The 20,660-nt window shown below is 54.2% G+C and overlaps 1 protein-coding gene across 1 annotated transcript in view; it reads right to left on the bottom strand.

Moving 5' to 3' along the window:
- Window positions 1-7,938: 7,938 nt before the first annotated feature.
- JADE2 (jade family PHD finger 2) overlaps window positions 7,939-20,660 on the bottom strand; it is a 48,211-nt gene continuing 35,489 nt past the window's right edge. The window contains exons 10-13 of the mRNA XM_021712318.1: window positions 16,896-17,013; window positions 13,992-14,120; window positions 13,430-13,432; window positions 7,939-12,626 (exon numbers count right to left, since the gene is read on the bottom strand). Coding sequence (XP_021567993.1) covers window positions 11,812-12,626; window positions 13,430-13,432; window positions 13,992-14,120; window positions 16,896-17,013 — 1,065 coding nt within the window. The 3' untranslated portion in view covers window positions 7,939-11,811. The remainder of the gene's footprint in view (window positions 12,627-13,429; window positions 13,433-13,991; window positions 14,121-16,895; window positions 17,014-20,660) is intronic.

Below are 20,660 nucleotides of genomic sequence, written 5' to 3' on the forward strand. Positions count from 1 at the left end.
TCACCTCAGCCTCCCAAAGGCGCGGGATTACAGGCTGAGCCACCAAGCCCGGCTCAGTATGATATTGTTAGTGGCATCACATGCTGTACAGCAGCTACCAGAACCACTCTCCCATACTGCCTCTGTGCCACCAACCAACACCTTGCTTCCCCTCTCCCCACCTTTCTACTTTCTGGCTATGTGAGTTTGACTACTCTAAATACCCTGTGTAAGTGGAACCGTGCAGTATTTGCCATTTTGTGTCTGGTTTATTTTACTTAGCACAATGTCCTGTGGCTTCATCCACGTTGCAACATGTCTCAGAATTTCCTTCTTTTTTTTTTAGTCTTGACTTCCTGGGTTCAGGTGATCCTTCCACCTCAGCATCCTGAGTAGCTGGGACTACAGGCATACGTAACCTTGCCCAGTTATTTTTCCGATTTTTTTTTTTTTGACTAGGAGTCTCACTCTGCCCAGGATGGAGTACAGTGGCAAGCTCACAGCCACTGCAGCCTCATCCTCCTGGGCTCAGGCAATCCTTCTGCCTCAGCCTTCCAAGTAGCTGGGACTACAGGAGGGTGCTACCACTCCTGGCTAATTTTTTGATTTATTGTAGTAACGCGGTCTCTCCAAGTTGCCCAGTCTGGTATTGAACTCCTGGACTCAGGCAATCCTCTCGCTTTCTCCCAAAGTGCTGGGATTATAGGTGTGAGCCACTGTGCCCAGACTAATTTTTAAATTTTTTTTGTAGAGATGAGGTCCAGCTATGTTGGTCAGTCTGGTCTCAAACTCCTGGACTCAAGTAATCCTCCTGCCTTGGCCTCCCAAAGTTCTGGGATTACAGGAATGAGCCACCATGCCTAGTCTGGAATTTTCTTCCTTTGTTTAAGGCTGAATAATATTTAATTGCATATATGTACAATATCATCACCAATGGACATTGAGATTGCTTCCACCTCTTGGCTACTGTGAATAGTGCTGCCACCAATGTGAACTCCTCAGAAGTTGAGCTCAGGCTGGACGTGGCGGCTCATGCCTATAATCCCAGCACTTTGGGAGGCCAAGGAGAGAGGATTGTCTGAGCCCAAGGGTTCGAGACCAGCCTAGGCAACTTGGTGAGACCTCGTCTTTACAATAAGTGAAAAAATTAGCCAGATGTGGTGGTGTGCACCTGTAGTTCCAGCTACTTGGAAGGCTGAGCTAGAAAGATCGCCTGAACCCAGTAGGTCAACACTGCGGTGGCTGTGAGTGTGCCACTGCACTCCAGCCTGGGCGACAGAGTAAGACTCAAACTCAAAAAAAAAAAAAAAGTTGAGCTGAGACAGCAAATAATTGGGCTTGTGAGTTCTGGGGAGCAGGGACCCTTCAGGACACTTTGGAGCTCTGGTCAGCCTTGGATTGAGATGTGAGAAACAAGGGGAGACTGTGGGGAGATAAGAAAGCCTCAGGCCGGGTGCTGATGTCCTGGGCCACTGGCCGCAGTGCCCTATCCATGGCCCTCACACATCGGGATTATCAGGATGGTCTTAGATCTGCTCTGGTGTATGAAACAGTGGGAAATCACTAACCAGCATCAGTCCTTTGCCTGGGACACAGTGGAGCAAAGGACATGAAACTTCCCACTAAGAATGCCAGGGGAAATACAGGATGTAATATTTGGAACATACTCAAAAGAATTACTCATTGTTGAGTTGAAATTCTAATGTAACTATGTGTCTTGTATTTTTCTCTTTCTTTTATTTTCTTCCTTCCTTCCTTTCTTTTTTCTTTCTTTCTTTTTTTTTTTTTTTTAGGTTGGGGTCTCACTCTGCCACCCAGGCTGGTCACAGTGACACAATCATAGCTCACTGTAGCCTCCAATTCCTGGGCTCAGGCAATCCGTTCACTTCAGTTCCTGGAGTAGCTGGGACTACAGGGGCATGCCACCACACTCGACTACTTTTTAAAAACTTTTTTGTAGAGATAAGGTCTTGCTATGTTGCCCAGGCTGGTCTTGGACTCCTGGGCTCAAGCAATCCTCCCACTTGGCCTCTCAAAGTGTTGGGATTACAGGCATGAGCCACCACGCCTGGTCTGTCCTGTTTTTTGGGTTTTGTTTTGTTTTGTTTTTTGCTAAATCTGACAACCTCCCCTCCTTCCTACTGGAGGTCTCTCCAGCCAGCAACCAGGGCCTTGGTATTTTTATCAGTGTTTCTTCAGAATGGGCTGGTGTGAACATTGCTGAACTCAGCCCGGGCTTGGAGCCCTGGAGGTCAAGTACCCTTAAGCCACCTGCTTGACTGAGCCCCTGTCCTTTCCTCCCTGCTTTTGACCCTTGGCAGGGTGTCTACCTGAATCCAAAAAGGCAGCCCTAAAAATCCATATTTTATGAGTTCTTTTATCAGGCACCCCCTAAATGGTGGTCATGAAGGCTCGTGTTCCCCCGCCTGTGTCTCTCATCAGAGGAAGGAAGAGTAGGTGTCTGGGACACACCCAGGAGGAGCTGGGGCTTTGGCTTCCTGATATGAAAGAGTTGGCCCTCGTGGACACTCTCAAAAGCCTGGTCACACAAGGCCAAAACATGGAGGTCTGCTGTGAAGGGGAGGGCAGACCACTTTGAGCAAATGGCGTTCCTCATCATGGGTTTGAGACACTCGCGTGAGTCCTGAAACCCTCATCTCTGACGAAAGGCATCTTTGCTGCTTCCTTTGACTGCTCTGGACACAGACAGAGGGTACAATAGGACTGGGGTCAGCTCTAGAAGGACTGAGTGCTCCCTCCCCACCCTGCCGTGGACTTCCTTTTTGGGGCAGGGTCTGGTTCTCCTAGGCCTCCCACCCCACCCAGGACACCCAGCAAACCTCAGTCAATGCCTTCTCCCAGGAGGCATCCTGTCTCTAAACAACCTCCCTGTCCCTGAAGACTGGTAGAGAAGACCTTTCTCTACCCTGGCTGGCAAAAGGCCATGGAGAGGGAGGTGCTGGTGTGTGGGAGCCTTAGGGAGGACAGAGGCTGGGAGGCTGGAGTTCTGCCACCTGGGAATGCCACCCTGGGTCTGTGGGCCTTGGGCCTCTGGGCTGGAGCTGGGTAGCAGGTGCTACCCCAGACCCTACCTTGCAGGAGTTTGGAGCGACTAAGGGAATTCAGGGAGGGAAGAGGAGAGCCCCCCTCACCCCCTAGATTTATACTCTCCTACTAACAGCACAGTCTCAGTGTGTAATTGCACTTGGATTTGTGATTCTCTGATTGATGTCTGTCTCCCATACTAGTGTGATCTTTCTGGAAGGGCCATGTGGTCACCACAGTATCCTCAAGGGCCCTACAGCAGGTGCTCAGTGAGTGCTGATCAATGCATGCGTGAATGAAGGGTGAGTCGGTGACATTCCCCTTCCCAGGATACTCCCCCACCCCACCCCACTGGCCTCCCTCAGATCCTGTGCCTTCGGCTGTCAGAGAACTGGCCTGCAATGTGGGAGCTGCCGCCAGGTCAGATCCACACTGGTGCTGGCTTATCTTTTGGGCTCTCAGGGAGCAGGGACAGCAGAGGCAACGGCAGAGGAGAAGGTCTAGGAGTGCCAGTCAGAAGGGAGACCCCTGCCTTCAAGCATCCATGTAGACTGGCACAGAGAAAGATCCCCGAGGGACTTGGGCTACGGGTAAAGGCCAGGTCTGGTCTTCAACCTCCTGCCTTCTCTATGGAAGGCAGTCGGGTAGTCCTCATGGCTGTGTGTCCTTCACTCTACAGGAGCCTGGGTGACTCCTAGGCAACTCAGGACAAGGTTGAGGGTCTCCAGGGCTGCACGGCCCCATGTGGTAGCTACTAGCCACACAGGGCTTTGGGCACTTGAAATGTGGCTAATCCGAATTGAGATGTGTTACGAGTGTAAAATATACACTGAATTGCAAACACTTAGTACAAAAAAAGGAATGTAAAATATTAATAGTTATATTTTTTAGACATGGTGGCTCACGTCTATGTAATCCCAGCACTTTGGGAAGCTGAGGCGAGAGGACTGCCTGCCCCCAGGGGTTCGAGACCAGCCTGGGCAACTTGGCAAGACCTCATCTCTACAATAAATCAAAAAATTAGCCGGGCAATGTAGCGCGCGCCTGTAGTTCCGGCTACTTGGAAGGCTGAGGTGGAAGGATCGCCTGAGCCCCGCAGGCCAATGCTGGGGTGACCGTGAGTGTGCCACCGCACTCTAGCCTGGGGTGACGGCGTGAGACTCCAACTAAAAAAAAAAAAAAAAGTTATTTGATATTTACTACATGTTTTAATGATCATATTTTGGATATAATGGGCTAAATAGAATGTATTATTATTGCCAGGAGTGGTGGCTCACACCTGTAATCCTCATACTTTGGGAGGGTGAGGTGGGTGGATTGCTTGAGTCCAGGAGTACAAGACCAGCCTGGGCAACATAGTGAGACTTCATCTCCATAAAAAATAAAAAAATAAGCCGGGCTCGGTGGCTCAGCCTGTAATCCCGCGCCTTTGGGAGGCTGAGGTGAGTGGATTGCCTGAGCCCGCGGGTTCGAGACCTGCCTGGGCAGCGAGACCTCATCTCTACAATAAATCAAAAAATCAGCCGGGCGTGGTAGCGCATGGCTGTAATTCCGGCCACTTGGAAGGCTGAGGCGGAAGGATCGCCGGAGCCCAGCAGGTTGAGGCTGCGGTGGCTGGGAGCGGCCACTGCACTCCAGTCTGGGTGACAGAGTGAGACTCCAACTAAAAAAAAAATTAAAAAAATTAAAAAATAAGCCGGGCTCGGTGGCTCAGCCGTAATCCCGCGCCTTTGGGAGGTTGAGGTGAGTGGATTGCTTGAGCCCTCGGGTTCGAGACCCGCCTGGGCAGTGAGACCTCATCTCTACAATAAATAAAAAAATCAGCTGGGCGTGGTAGCACATGCCTGTAATTCCGGCTACTCGGAAGGCTGAGGTGGAAGGATCGCCGGAGCCCAGCAGGTCGAGGGGGTGGTGGCCGGGAGCGGCCACTGCACTCTAGTCTGGGCGACAGAGTGGAACTCCAACTCAAAATAAATAAATAAATAAATAAGTTGGACGTGGTGGCGCATGCCTGTAATTCCACCTAATTGCAATGCTAAGGTGGAAGAATCATCTGAGCCCAGGAGGTTGAAGCTGCCATGAGCCGTGATTGTCACGATCATGCCACACTGCCCTCCAGCCTGGGTGACAGTGAAGCTCCGATTCAAAAAAAATTATTATTATTATTATTTGAATCAATCTTATTGGTAACAGGGAAAAAAGTCATTTTATATTGATTACATGTTTCAGTGATCACATTTTGGATATAATGGGCTAAATAAAATATATTATTAAAATTCCGTGCCGGGCTCGGTGGCTCCGGCTGTAATCCCACTCCTTTGGGAGGTTGAGATGAGTGAATTTCCCGAACCTGCGGGTGCGTGACCCGCCTGGGCAACTTGGTGAGACCTCATCTCTACAATAAATCAAAATTAGCCGGGCGTGGTAGCGCGCGCCTGTAGTTCCAGCTACTTGGAAGGCTGAGGTGGAAGGATCGCCGGAGCCCAGCAGGTCGAGGCTGCGGTGGCCGGGAGTGACCACTGCACTCCAGTCTGGGTGACAGAGTGAGACTCCAACTCAAAAAATAAATAAATAAATAAATTTTAAAAATAAAATAAAATTCCTTTTACCTGTTTTTTACTTTTAACGACCTTGGCTACTGAAATTACAAAGGTGGCTTGCACTCCATTTCTATGGAACAATGTCACCTCAGACCCACAGGGGCCGAGAGCCCTCCTGCTCCACATAGATCACTGGGTCAGGTTCTCAGGCATGTGTCTTAGAGTGGGGACCCTGCACCCGTTTTCCAGATCGCTGTGGCCAAGTGGTCTTACAGTGGGCACCACTTTGGACTATCTGCAGGTGGGGCCCAGGGTGCTGAGCCCATGGAGCTGACAGTCCTGGTTTTTTTTTTTTTTGAGTCAGAGTCTCACTCTGTTGCCCAGGCTGGAGTGCAGGTAATCCTTCTGCCTTAGCCTTCCAAGTAGCTGGTACTTCAGGCACGCGCCACCACACCTGGCTAGCTGGCCACCCAGAAGTCCCCTCAAACCCAGGACTGATCTCCTACCAGTACTTCATGCTGAGTCTACGGTTGAGGAAACCACAAGATCTCACAGCTGAGCTGCTGGGTCGCTGGGGCTGGCACTGAGAGAATACCCACAGTCTCATCAGCCAGTGTTCCCCGGGCGCCCGGCAGGGATGTGGCCCATCAAGGAGGGAGGTCTCCCTCCACAGGCATCTAGGGCGCACACCTACACCCCATTCCAGGTTTATTTCCAACACCTTTATTTCCAACACTTTATGCATTATGGACCCGCATACCTCAGACCTGGAGGCACCCCTGGGGACCTACCATCACCTCCTGCTGCTCTGGGGAGGAAATGAGGCAATTATCTGCAGCAAACAAGTCAATGGCCCCAGAAGCTAGATTTCCTGCATCCTAATTTAAACTCTTTTCCATACAGCCTTCTTTTGGGCCCTCAGAAGCGGTTCAAGATCCTGCGAATTACAGCTTGACTAATCTTTGCACACGCTGAGCCCTCCATGAGGGAGGCTCTTGACCCCTTCCTCCCTGCAGCTCTTCTTGGGGGTAGCAACTACTTGTTCTTTTTTTTTTTTTTTTTTTTTTTTTTTTTAGTTGGGAGTCTCACTCGGTTGCCCAGGCTGGAGTGCTGTGGCACAATCACGGCCACCCCAGTGTCAATCCACTGGGCTCTGGCAATCCTTCTGCCTCAGCCTTCCAAGTAGCTGGATGTACAGGTGCGTGCTACCACACCCGGCTATTTTTCTGATTTATTGCAGAGACGCGGTCTCATCATGTTGCCCAGGCTGGTCTTGAACCCGCAGGCTCAGGTAATCCTCTCGCCTCAACCTCCCAAATTGCTAGGATTACAGGCTTGAGCCACCGCGCCCGGCTAACTAGTTCTTCAGTGGCACTGCCTGGAGGTTCTTGAGGAACTGGAGTTTGGTGACATGCACAGTATGTAACCCAGGATGCTGACAGTGAGGTGTGTGGTCAATAGACTAAATGTTGAATACATGAATGAGTGGAGTCACTTCCTCAGAAAACCCTTCCTGAGCTTCCCCCATCCCCAGACCAGCCCAGGCATCCAGGAAAATTCCCAGTTTCCTTTGTCTGTGTCCCCACTGGGCTGTGAGCTGTCCCAAGCAGAGACAGCAGCTACTTTCCCCACACTCTTTCCAGAGCTGGCTCGGAGAAGGTGCTCAATAAATAATGACTGAAAAGCAAACCCAGCCAGGCGTGGTGGCTCATGCCTGCAATCCCAGCACTTTGGGAGGTGGAGGCGAGAGAATTGCCTGAGCCCAGGAGTTTGAAACTAGCTTGAGCAACTTGGCCAGACCTTGTCTCTACAATAAATTAAAAAATTAATGGGGCATGGTGGCGCACACCTGTAGTTCCAGCTATTGGGGAGGCTGAGGTGGAAGGATCACCTGAGCCCAGCAGGTCGAGGCTGTAGTGTCCGTGAGTGTGTCACTGCACTCCAGCTTGGGCAACAAAGTGAGACTCCAACAACAACAACAAAAAACAGAAAAATAAACCCAGGACATACCCCTGCCGTTCTTCCCAAACTTTCCCACTTCTACAGGTAGGTGGTCCCAGAGTGTGGGAAGAATGCAGTAACCCTGTCTTGCCTCTTAGCAGAGGTGTTACTTGGGTACATCCTTAATCCTCTCTGAATTCCAGAAGGTAACATTATGAGAATCAAACCAGACCACCCCTAAAGCACACACAGCCCCTGGGATAAACCGAGTGCCCACTAGGCCCATGTCAGCGACGATTCTTAAAGAGGTAGCAGCAGGTTCCTTGAGACACCCAAGAACTCCTGCTCTTTTGCTGAGCCTACTGTCGGGTGTGTGCGGGGGACCCCCAGGGTTTCATACCCCATCCAGTGCAATGGAGCCTCACACCAGCCGGCACAGAAAACATTGCTTTATTAACTGCGTTTGCCAACACATGAGGAGTGCAAAGGGCTGAGACACGGGCCTCGGTGGGTCCGGAGTCTGGAAGCCCCCATGAGTGAGCAGGACAGGATGGGGCTGGGAGCTATGCAGCAGCGGCAACACAGAATCATGCAGGGCATGGCGGGCACTGGCCACACCGAGGTGGCCATACATTCTATTGCTCGTTAAGGGTTGCGAACATGGACGATGTACAAAAAGGAGAAATAGGTCTTTGCGTTAATGAAAAATACATTTTTTCTCTACAAAGGAATCTCTTCTAATACAAGAAAATAAATATTGCAACATAAGCCAAAAATAATTTAAAATTGCTCTTTTCAATATATTTTCAATATTTCTCTTGTATATTAACAAATGGCACATCACTTTCTTTGAAACAAAGACAGAAGGTGTCTCCTCCTGTGACATTCATATCACCCCCCCACCACCCCCCCAAACTGATGTGGAGCACAAAGTGTTTGTGCATCTGAGGGAGAAGGTGGCAGGAAGTGCCTTAAAGAACAACCAAAGGTCCCAGACTCCAGCCCTGGCGCTTTGGCCAATGTGGCCAGACAGGCCAAGGGCATGGGAGAGTGGCCTCCCCAGGGGCCTTGCTACAGGGATCTAGATGATTCTTCAGAGCTTTGGGCATGGGCAGAGGTTGGCCACATCTGGCAGTGAGCAAGGAAATACCAGGTCCAGCTGCTGCCAATATTGGTTAGAACTGGGCAGTTGAATCTCTAGGAATTGCCCCAGCGAGTCACGTGATGTGCCCATTCACAACACGCACAGACATGCATGCACGTGGACACACGATACGTGCCTTGGCACACCCCCTCCCTTAACAGTCCAACACCCATGTCTGGAAACCTGGAGTGGATTCTCCAGGGAAGCCGAGGCCCTTACGTTGCAAATGCTCACACACTGTCCTATCAGAGCTCATTTAATAAAATAAACCCTTCTACCTTTCTTCTCCTTATGTCTCAAAATACATTTATGATACATAAAAATACTTCTCTTGCACACTATCCTTTGTCATGTGATGAGGGGGGAGGCGGTGGGTGGCCAGGATGGCAAGGACGGGGACGATAGCCAGAATGAGTTATGGAGCAGCTTCTCCCTCCCTGTGGAGGTGCAGTGAGTGTCGGCAGATGTGGCCTGGAAAAGGAACTTGCCTTGGTCTCTGGGGCAGCAAAGACCTCTACACTGTGGATAGTAGGCTGGAAAAAGAGTGCAGCGGCTGTGGCTAACGGGGAGAAAGGCCGGAGGGTCGGGTGAGAGTGAGGGGCTGGCCTCCTCGTCCTCCTTGCAGCCTAGCAGACATCCTGGAGGAGGAGAGTTGCCTGGTGAAGACTGCTCGAGGGCCTGGCCCAGGAGGGAAGGGGCTTCCCTGCCAGCCAGCCAAACAGATACCTGGGCTCTGAGGGAAACAGGCCCAGGGACACAGGTCCAGTCCAAAGCAATAGCCAATGGAGAAGAGGGGCCAGAATCCAGAGGCCAACTTGGGCAGAGGCTCTCTACAGGATGCCAGCTGCTCCGTGTGCCTGCCCAGTCGGGTCCTGGCTGTGGAGCTGGGTCACCCTGAGGCACAAGGCCATACTCGCGGCACCCTCTTTCTAATCCTCCACCTGCCCCTCCTCCAGAGAGCCTAGATCCTGCCCCAGGATGGTAACGGGCAAGCGCGAGACTGACGAACCCTGAGCCTTCCTGGCACCCTGCCTCCCCCACCCTCCCCCGGGCAGAGTTTGGTTGTTCTTTAAGCTCACCCCTTTGCTTCCTGCAGGGTCAGACCAGGCAATCCCTTACAGACAAGGTTGTGGCCCCAGGTGACCCAAAGCACGGGGAAGGAAGGAGGTCTGTTCAAAGGCAGTAAACAGAGACTGGGGTTGGGACGCCGATGCTGACACGGCACTGGTCACTACTACCAAGGCGGGCAGGCAGACTAAACGCTATGTGGTAGCTCATGCCCTCCCAACGCCCAGAATCCTTGAAGCCCACCCACTCCGAGTCCATCCGGACTAGACGTATTTGTCCGATCCTCTGAACTTAGTCATTATCTTTGTTTCCTGTTTTGCTAAGATTCACATGACATTGAGTGTCGATGACAATTGCCACTGTCGTACCTCGATAGTTTTGGAGTTGGGAGTGGATGAAGGTCAAGCTGTTCCCCATCCTGCTTATTTGCTTTGTGTATGTGGGGCAGGGGGACCACATGGTAAAGACTTTTTCCACGCTGGTTTCACCGTCTGTATCTTTCCCCTCTGTGAGTCTCAGAGCACAGGAAAGCTCACAGTGGGCCCAGCCAGGATCTGAAATCCAACACCCAGGTACGGTTCAGCAGCAGAAAAGCATCCTCTTCCAAGAGCTCGGGTTCTTCTCCTTGGGTGTGTGCAATGAGCGTGTTTCTATACTTTGTTGCTAAAGAACTCCATTTAGAAAAAAGTCCAAGTGACAAGTTGTCAGGTCCAGGCTGTGCTGTATTATGGTCAAAATATTCTTTGGCATCCACAGAATGAGTCGACTGATTCACTGGACTTTTGCAAGGATCTTGTTGGAGAAGTTCTGGCTTTACCAGTGGTGGAAGTGACCCAGGCGTAATTCACGAAAGAAAAAAAAAAACGTTTTCACTGAATTCCTTTTTTGTTTGTTCCCTGAGCTATCACCCTGGGGCCACTCCACTGAAACTCTTCAGAGCAACTACCTGGGACTTAAGGGTGGGTGGGTGGGGAAGACAGGACGGTGGGGGGCGTGTGGCCAGGGAAGGGGGTTAAGGCTCAGAGGAACAGAGGAACATCCAGCAAGACTTCAAACAGCCCCAGCGGGCCAACACTGGCCCGCCCCAGCCCCGGGATCCCACTGCTTGTTGGAAGGAGGGGTTTCCAGAAGGAAACCGAGGAAGAAGCTCATCTCTTAGCAGGACTAGGAAACTTGAAAAGGCAAACGGTCTGGTCTGGTCAGCTCTGTCTGGGAGTAACCAGACTTCGGCCGAGACTGGCCCCGAAGGAAGGAAGGAAGTTGGAGCCCCAGAGGGATTCTCTGCAGTGGGCTGGTCTGAGCCCCATGACCCTGTCTGGGCACTGGCCCTCCCTGGCAGCCCTCCACCTGCGTGGTAGCTGGCTGTTTGGGAGTCCCCTGAGTAAGTGGCACAGCTCAGAAAGGATTCTGGGAACCCTTTCCCAGAGCCGCTGGGCTGGGTGCTGGCAGGGGCAGAGCAGCAAGGGAGGGGAGGGGGCGGGGCAGCCTCAGATGTCGGGGTTGGTCAGGAACAGCTTTTGGTTCCCCTGGAACCAGCGAGCCCTCTGCGCCCCCTCAGTGCTTTCTCATATAAACTCGTTGTGCTTGTGACAGTGAGTAGACTCTGGCTGGGCATCACTGATTATACTTCCTCGGGGATCAGTGGAGTGCAGCAGGACCCCCCAAATGGACCCCAGTGGGATCTAGAGGCAAGGCGGGGTAGGCCCTGGACTGGCCCATCTGCCAGGAAATAATGCCCAAAAGACAGTCTGTGTCACCCAGTGGCAGCGGGCTGGAGTCCTGGGTTCTTCTCCACCTTGCCTGTATCTAGCCAGGAGCCCAGGAGTGCCACGTGGGCAGGGGCAGGGATGGTACACGGGACCTGGCATGGTACTTGCGGCCAGAGCCGTGGAAGGAATCCTAATGTCCTAGGCCAGCACAGAGGAAAGACGACAGTGTAGAATTCAAAACTCTCTCTCTATTAAAAATAAAACCACAACAGAGTGGCAGCTTCGAGGGTCTGGGACACTCAGCAGAGACTGGAAATGGCAGTTGTGACTGGGCTGAGGCCTTGTGGAGGGACCAGGGCAGGGCCCGGGACAGGGATGGGGTGAGTTAGGAGGCCAGTACCCCCATGCGGACCACCTCCTCAGCCCCTGCCTCCCGGGAACCCCGCCGCAGCCCGCCATCCTCGGTCTCCACATCTGAGTCGCTCATCTCCCCGTCAGAGAAGTAGCCATCAGTCTCAGTGTCAAAATGTAGGCTGACCTTGGGCCTCTCGGCCACAGCAGAAGGTGGTCCTGTCCCAGCATCAGGCCTGGCACCCGGCGACCTCCGGGTCACCTTGCTCTCACGGGGCAGCCGGAGCCGGCCCAAGGGCTTGGGGCTCGCCGTAGGGCCAGGCACTTGGACATTCAAGTCGGCAGTCATTGGGACCGCCTCGTCCGGGGTCTCGGGGGCCAGCGGTGGGGGGCTCTCAGGGGTGGCTAGGATGGGACAGTCCCCAGCTGTAGGGCTGGACGGCAAGTGAGAAGACGTCCGCCGTGGTGGCTTCCTGGTGGGGGGCCCCTGACCCCCCTTGCCATTGCCTGCATCCTGGCCCCAGGGCTTCTTGGGGGCTTTGTCTGGAGTCGTCCGTGAACCGGGCCCATCCTGCGGTGGTGGCGGCTTCTTCTTGGCAGGCAGGCGGGTGCGGCCGCGGCCCTTCCTGGCAGGGTCGCCAGTTCGCAGCGAGGGGTCCCGCATGAAGCTGAGCAGTGTCTCCTCGTCCTGCAGCAGCTCCTCCGAGAGCAGCCCTGGGGCGGGGTCCTCACGGTGCCCATTGTTCAGCGACCACTCGCTCATGGCCATGTTCTCTGCCGTGATCTGCACCGACTGTGCCAGCCAGCTGTTGAAGAAGGTGCCATCGATGGGGAACGAGGTGGACAGGCCTGCCGAGGGGGAGAGGAAGCAAGTGAGCGGCTAGCCGGTGTGTGTCCCATCCTCTTTCAGGAAACCCTCTGCCCCTGCCAGCACACTACCGCGTGCCGCCCTCCCTCCTTCCATGCACACTCCCGTGTTTTGTCCACCCCTCCAGCCAACACCACCAGAGTAGGGGCCACCGTCACATACGCTTCTCCCCAGAAGGACGTCCTACCCCCAGGACTGGCTTCATAACTTGCAGAATGGAGTGCAAAATGAAAGAAAATGTGGGCTCCTTGTTCAAATATCATTACGAATTTCAAGGTGGAATGTTACAGCTCTTGTAGAATTTGTCTAGCAGGTTTTCCGGATTTTACCAGAAAGCCTGCCATGGGGAAAAGGAAACGTCAAGGTAACGGCAGCAGAGCATTGTACCAAGCACGGGGCCCTGCACCGTTGCACAGGTTGGACACCCATGAAGCTGGCCTGCCCACCGCCACCATTCCAGTGGGGATGGGGAAGGCAGGATGGAGGAGGACGTCCTCAGGCCGCCAGAGGGCGCTGGATTGTTATGAGCGTGGCCTCCCAGAGCTTGCAAGCGAAGCTTGGAAAGGGGTCAGGCATGGAGAAACGCAGCAAGCTGTATCTGCGCAGAAGGACCCTCGTGGATGCCAGGGCCCTCCCTCCTGTACTGAGGTCTGGCGAGGCGGCAGCTGGGGAGACGTGAGACTGGGCCTTCCGTTAACACAAAGCTGTTCCCTCCCTGAGACAGAGGGACATAAAAGATGAAGGGCTTCCGTGCCAGAGGTGAGGTCTGGGAGGGGACTCTGACCTGCTGGCCGAGGGAGCTTTTTTGGAAATGTGAGGTCCTGGGAGTCAGTCTGCTCCCATGAGGCAGCTCCGCCTAACCTAACGCCCGGGGCAGCGCAGGTGGCGGGTGGGGCCGGGGCCTGCGGCCACTCCTCTGAGTCTCTCTGGGTGGCCCTGGGGAGGTCGGCTGGTGTTGAGAGGAGGACCCATTTGGAGGAGGATTCTGGGGGAGTGGGACAGAAACGAGGATTTCTGGCATATCCTTCTCCCATCATGGGGCTAGCCAAGGGTGTCTGGGAAAACCTAGCTCCCGGGACCCCGGCCAGGGTCATGAGTGGGCAGTTCCTGAGCAGGTAGAGTAACTCCACCCATGTCTATTAGAAGGGGTATTTCCCAGGAAGCCAGCCGGGGCTCTGAGGCCCGGTTCCTTTGTGGGTGGAAGGTGTGAGCACCTGGACAAGGGCCCGGTTACCCCTCGTGGGCCTCAGTTTCCCACTCTGTGTCGCTGGCCCTTTGTGGGGTGGGTGGCGCCGTGATGGCACGAGCCTTCCTCTGTCTGTGGGCCAGCGTGGCCCCCCACTCACCCAGCTGCCCCAGGACTGAGTCGGGCCCCGCCTTCACTCTCTCTTTCTTCTCGGGGCTGCCCTTGGAGCCCTCGCGGCCTTTCCTCTTCGAGTCGCTCTTCTTGCCCTTTGTTCTCCTCCCAGACCGCTCTGCATCAGGGAAAGTGAGAAGGAGGGAGAGAGTCACCCCAAGAGACCTCAGTTGGGGCCAAGTTCCCTGTGGGGAAGCCCAGGACTCCATCGGCCCGTGCTCACCCTCCACAACACCCAGGTCCGAGCAGGGGACAGCTGGTGTGGTAGGGTAGGGCAACTGCCCACTGCTGCCCTTGGTGGGCACAGGGCCGGCGAGAGGCCCTTGCACGACTGGGACTGCAGTCTGACCACCACAACCGACATCCCTTTTGCGGAGTTCTGGTGGGTGGGAAGGACAGGTGACGGCGAGCCTGAACAGGGCAGGGCGTTGAATGCCAGGCAGAGAAGCTGGACACGGAGGTGGGAAGAACACGACGAGGGGGTCCAGGGGTTCCATTCTGGACACTGGGGTCAGCTCCCTTGAGCAAGTCTCCTGCCTTGATCTCCCAGTTGGCTTTCAGGTCAGGCAGTGAAGTCGATGGAAAATTTGGGGTGCACCCTCAAATCCCTTCATGACCACGTAGGTCTAGGGAACAGGGGAGGGACATGCAGCGAGGAGGCCCAGCTGCTGTAAATCTTCCCCAGCTTCTCGGCCAGAGGAAGGAGGTCGAGGCATATGGCCCCAGCCGGGGGAGTCTTTCCAGCTCTGCTGTTAGTTTGCTGTGCAACCTTGAGCCAAGCCTGTTTCCTCATCTGAAACACGAGAACCATGCCTAGATACTTTGGAGGTGGGCTCCTGAGGCTCCCCACCGCCCTCAGGACAGCCTGAGCTCTTTCCCTGGCCACAAGACCTTGCGCAGCTGACCCTGGTTACCCCCAGCCTCACTTCACGAGTCTCCCTTCTGCCCAGTTGCAGCCAGGCCAGCCTTCTTCCAGCTTCTCTACCAAGACGTGCTCTGGCCTCTGGGTCGCCACATATGCTATTTCCCATCCCGTCCTTCACCCGGCACAGCTTATAACCCGAGTATCACCTCCACCGGGAGCCCTCCAGTTCCCAGCCAAACAGCCTTGACAATATGCTCTTAGCCCATGTCGCACCCAGGGACTAAGCGTCACGGCAGTGTGGGCCTCAGCTTAGGGCAGGGGTGAATCAGTCTTCTCTCCAAACGTCCTGCCCTGAACAACGAGCTGCCTGCTGTTGACACTCAGGACAAGGAGTGGCAAATGTCCCCAGACCCAATGTGGTGACGTGGACCCTCCGGGCTCTTGACCATGTTTCTGGAAGTCCGTGCCTGAGGGCACCGGTTGTGACTTGCCACTGCTTCTTTGACTGTGGGCTTCTCCTCCTACGTCTGGATATGGGGCCACAACCCAGGGCTAGGAAGTCTGAGATGTTTCTGCATCGCTGCTTCAGGGAAGACATCCCTGATACCTCTGTCCCTGCACTGGAAGGACTGCAGCCCCGAGAAGGCCACGTTTCTTTTTCTCTCCAGATGGCGGGCTCCACGAGGGGAGGAATCCTACCTGTGCTCAGTTAGTGCTGGCTGATTAAATGCTAAACAGAGGATAAGGAGTCCGGAAAGCTCCAGCAGCCAGGAAGCTGCCATTGTCTCTGGGTGCAGGGTGAGCTCTGTGTGGCCGTCCCCTGCCTTGACCCAGCATCTGGACTTGGCAAGGCTAGATTTGGGATGGTGATCGCACAGCACAATCAAGTCAGCTCAGGTCACGGGCAGGAGCGGGGCAGTAGAGGTCCTCAGTCATTGGCTCCGACGGCGGCCCGGCCGCGCTCCTCCTTCCTCTCCACTCCAGGCCTAGCCCAACCCAGAGGCTGAGCTGGTAGTGACAGACTCGGGCTCAGAATCTCTCTCCATTCAGCTATTTCTGCTGCATGTTCAGTCAACAGCAAAGCACAGTGTTGGGGGATAAGCATAGCCCTTCTTAACATGCATACATTCTAGGAAGGACCCTGTGTCAGACAATACCCACAACTAGCAGTTAAGACCAAGGTCAGAGCGTCTTTGGCCTTTGATTTCCAGATTCCTTAAAGGCAGTTGACGGGCCAGGCATGGTGGCTCATGTCTGTAATCCCAGCACTTTGGAAGCCAGTGGCAAGAGAATTCCCTGTCAAGGGTTCGAGACCAGGCCGGGCAACTTCGTGAGACCCTGTCTCTACAATAAATCAAAAAAATTAGCAGTGCATGGTGACGCACGCCTGTAGTTCCACCTTCTTGGAAGGCTGAGGCAGAAGGATCGCCTAAGCCCAGTAGGTTGAGGCTGCGGTGGCCAGGAGTATGCCACTGCACTCCAGCCTGGGCAACAGAGACTCCGACTCAGACAGACAAACAAACAAACAAAGGCAGGTGATGGCAAGAGTATCAGAAGAGAACAGAGACAAGTGCTCATGCAGGGCCCGAATCCTGTCTGACAGGGTCAGAAAAAGCACACACCTCTCTGGGGCAGCTGCCTTTTTCAGAATTGACTCCCAGGCACACTAGGATCTGGGGAACCTTGCCAGCTTCTGGCCCTCCCTGCCTCAGCACATGAAGAGATCCACTTGGTCTTCTGGTCTCTACCTGTTCACATGCAATCTTCTCCTGAACGGCGCAGTGAACGAGAAAGCTCCCTGAGGGCAGGCCCGATGCCTCCGCTCCAAGCTCTGACTCCTTGCCTACCAACACACAACCAGGACCCTGGCAGGCCCCCATCTGGGCCTACTAACTAGACGGTGGAAGGCAGGGGCGGGGGCCGGTGGCACATGCCCCACCAGGCCCCAAAGACACGCCCTCCTTGGGACCCGGCCCCACAAAACAGTGGACACAGGGGTGGCCGGCGATGGGCAGGGAAGGCGCCTACCTCGACACAGATCCTGTTCAATAAGTTTCATCTGCAGGTGGAATATCTGCTCCTGGAGTTTGCAGATGGCGTGTTTCGTTCTCTCGCGCCTTGTCACCATGTAGCACAGATTTCTAACCTGAGGAAACACAAGAGAGATTTCCCACCTTACTCACGAGCAACCAGCCCAAACCTCCCAGCTCTGGGGACTTTGCCACCGGTGGAGGCAGTGCCCGGGGCATCGGCTGCCACTGCTGCCTATCCTACCCAGAACATCTAGGAATCAAGTCCCAGACCCTGAGCCCTGTGCTGCGTGTCTCTGATCCAAAACACGGAGTCAAGCACAACCTTGGCCCTGCGGTATCCAGCCGAGCCAGAGCAGCCAAAGAGAGTATCTGGTGAGTTCAGCCTGGCAACTCCACCTGCCTTCTCTGGGTCTTAACTTCCCGGCCGAGTCAGCCATGCTGCCTCCAAGGCCCTTCCAACATAATTCCTCTCCTCTGTCTCCACAGTGCTCCAAGGCTCAAGTCCTGGCCAGGTCACCAATTTTTGTCCCTCTACCTCCTGTCTGAGGCCTCTCTTTCCCAGCAAAGAAACTCTATAGACATAAACATCAACACCCGTCCTGTGCCACGAATGGCCCCAGTTCTGGGAGTCAGAGAGAGCTCCAGCAGAGTAGCCTTGAGCAGAGAGGCAGTCCTGACCCACCTGTGCCCAGCCTGCAGCTAACCCATGTCTACCTGCTGCATTCAGGACCTGAGCCAGGTCCATGCTGCTCTGGCCAAGGCTCCCACAGCCACTGGCCACATTCACTCAGTCACAGTGACAGAACTCCTCGGCAGAAGGTCAGGGGCTTCTCTGACGGCCTTAGGCCAGCTCGGAAAAGCCCCTTAGGGCCTTGGAGGGCAGCTTGCTCATAGCCCATGGGACAACGGGCCCAACCGGCGGTGGTCTGGGAACACCAGATCACACTGCTGCCTGTTATCCCTTACTCAGGGTAGGTCACACTTCTGAGGCTTAGACCAGGTCTCCTCCCTTGAAACATTTCCGTGGTCTGGAGTCATTTTTAGCTTAGAATGAAGTTTCCAGTATGAGGGACAGCTGGCCAAAGCTGCTTAGCTTGAATCCCGGGTCCCACCAGGATCTTTCCAGACAAGGTGAGAGTCTCGTCTCCAGTTGGGCTCCATCTTCAAGGCTGAGTTCAGTCTTCATGTCCATAAGTGCTTGGGAGTAACCTCAGATTCCAGAACTCCTGCCCGTTGATGTGATCACCATTTCTCCCAGCCCAAGAGTAGCCATGATCAGTCCTCTCTGCTGGCCGTGGGCATCCTCCTTTCTTTTCCGAGTCTAGTTGTGAAGGCTATCCCAGAAGGCTTGCTCCAGATTCACGCCTTTGCAGGATGGGCTCTGCGTGGATTCTCCGTGGCATTCCCCTGGGTGCACACCCCTAGCCTATGCTGTGAGCACAGGTCGCGCCTCCACCCCCCTCCATGTCCCAGCCCCATCCATCCCCATGGCCAGCACCTCCAAGAGGCAGCTCTGGGCTGCGACCGCTTGGCCCCAGTCTGTGAGTCCTTGGTCTGCCTACTGACATAGTCCAACTTTTTCTCAAAACCCGATCGTCCTCTGGACAACCCTCCAGCCAGACTCCTCCCACCACACCCCCTAAGCACTGGCTGAAGTTCTGTGAGTGAACTTGTGCTGTGTGGGCCTTGGGCTCAGCAGTGAGCAATGCTGCTGGGGTCCTTTAGTCTCAGGAACTGCCATGAAGCAGGGCAGATAGATGCCGGCCAACTTACTCACAGGACCAGGCAGCCTTGGCAGACTTGGCGGTGGTGCCCAAGGCTTCCTGGACAAAGGGGCAGAGAGTGGGAGCGGGAGTTGGCCACACAGAGATGTCACAGCCTGGGGACAAGGAATCTAGGACAAGACCAGGCAGAAGAGGAGAGCCAGGCCTTGTGGCTAGAGTCAAGGAAGAGCAGTGAGGAGAGAGGCAAGGCTGACACGGAGGAAGGGGCAGGCTCCGAGGCCTGACTGATCCAGGCCAAGGGGAGCTGAGGAGGATTGTGGCAGAGAGATAAGCGTCGAGTTTCAAGAATCATCCTTGGTGACACCCATCTCCTCTTCTTCTGCACCCACTACTAACCCAGCAATACGGCCGCCAGTCTTTCCCTGTGAATGTGACTCCATTTGATCAGCTTCCCCTGCCTCCTAGTCAACCTCACTCTTGTCTCACTGAACAATGGGCAACGCTGACCCACTCGCCATCCCTTAGCAGTCTTCTGGAAATGAACACCAGGCCACTTCCCTCCTCCCCTTAAAACCTCCAGTGGAGCAGGGCTCGGTGGCTCAGCCTGTAATCCCGCGCTTTGGGAGGATGAGGTGAGTGATTGCCTGATCCCACGGGTTCGAGACATGCCTGGGCAACTTGGCGAGACCTCATCTCTACAATAAATCAAAAAATTAGCCGGGCGTGGGAGCACGTGCCTGTAGTTCCAGCTACTTGGAAGGCTGAGGCGGAAGGATAGCCGGAGCCCAGCAGGTCAAGGCTGCGGTGGCCAGGAACATGCCACTGCACTCCAGTCTGGGTGACAAAGTGAGACTCCAACTCAACAACAAAAAAAACAACCCAAAACAAACAAACAAAGAAACCTCCAATGGCTTCTGTACTGGGTTAACGTGTTCCCCCCAAATTCATTTTTACTGGAAACCTCAGAATGTGACCTTATTTGGAAACAGAGTCCCTATGGATGGAATTATTTAAGATGAGGTTATATTGGATTAGGGTGGGCCCTCAATCCCATATGACGGTGTCCTTACAAAAGGCCATGTGGACATCTTTAGGGACACGGAGAAATATAGGGAGAATGCCGTGTGACGGCGAGGCAGGGGTTGGACTGACACCCACGAGCAAGGAACACCAAGGACTTCTGGCAGTCACCAGAAGCTCAGAGAGAAGCATGGGAGAGATTCCCTCTCAGCGACTCTAAAAGGATCCAACCCTGCTCACACCTTGATTTCGGTCTTCAAGCCTTCAGGTCTGTGAAAATGAATTTTTGGTGTTTAAAGCCCCATCTAGTTGGTGGCACTTAGCACAGCCCTGGGAAACTCAGAGAACCTCCTCCTTTTCACACTTTTTTTTTTTAGTTGGAGTCTCACTCCGTTGCTGAGGCTGGAGTGCAGTGGCATGCTCATGGCCACCCCAGCATCGACTTGTTGGGCTCAGGCAATCCTTCCATCTCAGCTTTCCAAGTAGCCGGAACTACAGGCATGCACTACCACGCCCAGTTAATTTTTTTTTTAATTACAGAGACGAGGTCTTGCCAAGTTGCCCAGGCTGGTCTTCAGGCAATCCTCTCACCTCAGCTTCCCAAAGTGCCAGGATTACAGGCTTGAGCCACCGCACCGGCCTTCTTATCACACTTAAAAAAAAAAACAACACAACACAGCCAGAGCCCAAAGCCTTGCCCAGTCTGAAGTCCGGTCACAGCACAGCTCATGTCCCACAGCTCTCTGGGCTCTCCTTTCTGTGTCCAACTCACTTCTGCCCCAGGGCCTTGGTCCATGGTCAACTTCTGGCAGGTCCTGTTCAGATGTCACCCCAGAAGGCCTTGCCCAGCCAGTACATCTAACCAGCCCAATACCATTCTCTTCCCCACATCCTGAGCTGTTTTCTTTCCAGAGGTTAAGTGGACTAGTGCCAGTGGAGATGGTGGGGATGAAGAGAATGGGATGGACTTGTGGCTGTTTGTCACATCTAGCCTAAAAGCAAGTCAGTCATGGTCC

The sequence above is a fragment of the Carlito syrichta genome, unplaced genomic scaffold (assembly GCF_000164805.1).
Source record: "Carlito syrichta isolate Samal-C Ts95f unplaced genomic scaffold, Tarsius_syrichta-2.0.1 Scaffold303182, whole genome shotgun sequence".
Taxonomy (NCBI): Eukaryota; Metazoa; Chordata; class Mammalia; order Primates; family Tarsiidae; genus Carlito; species Carlito syrichta.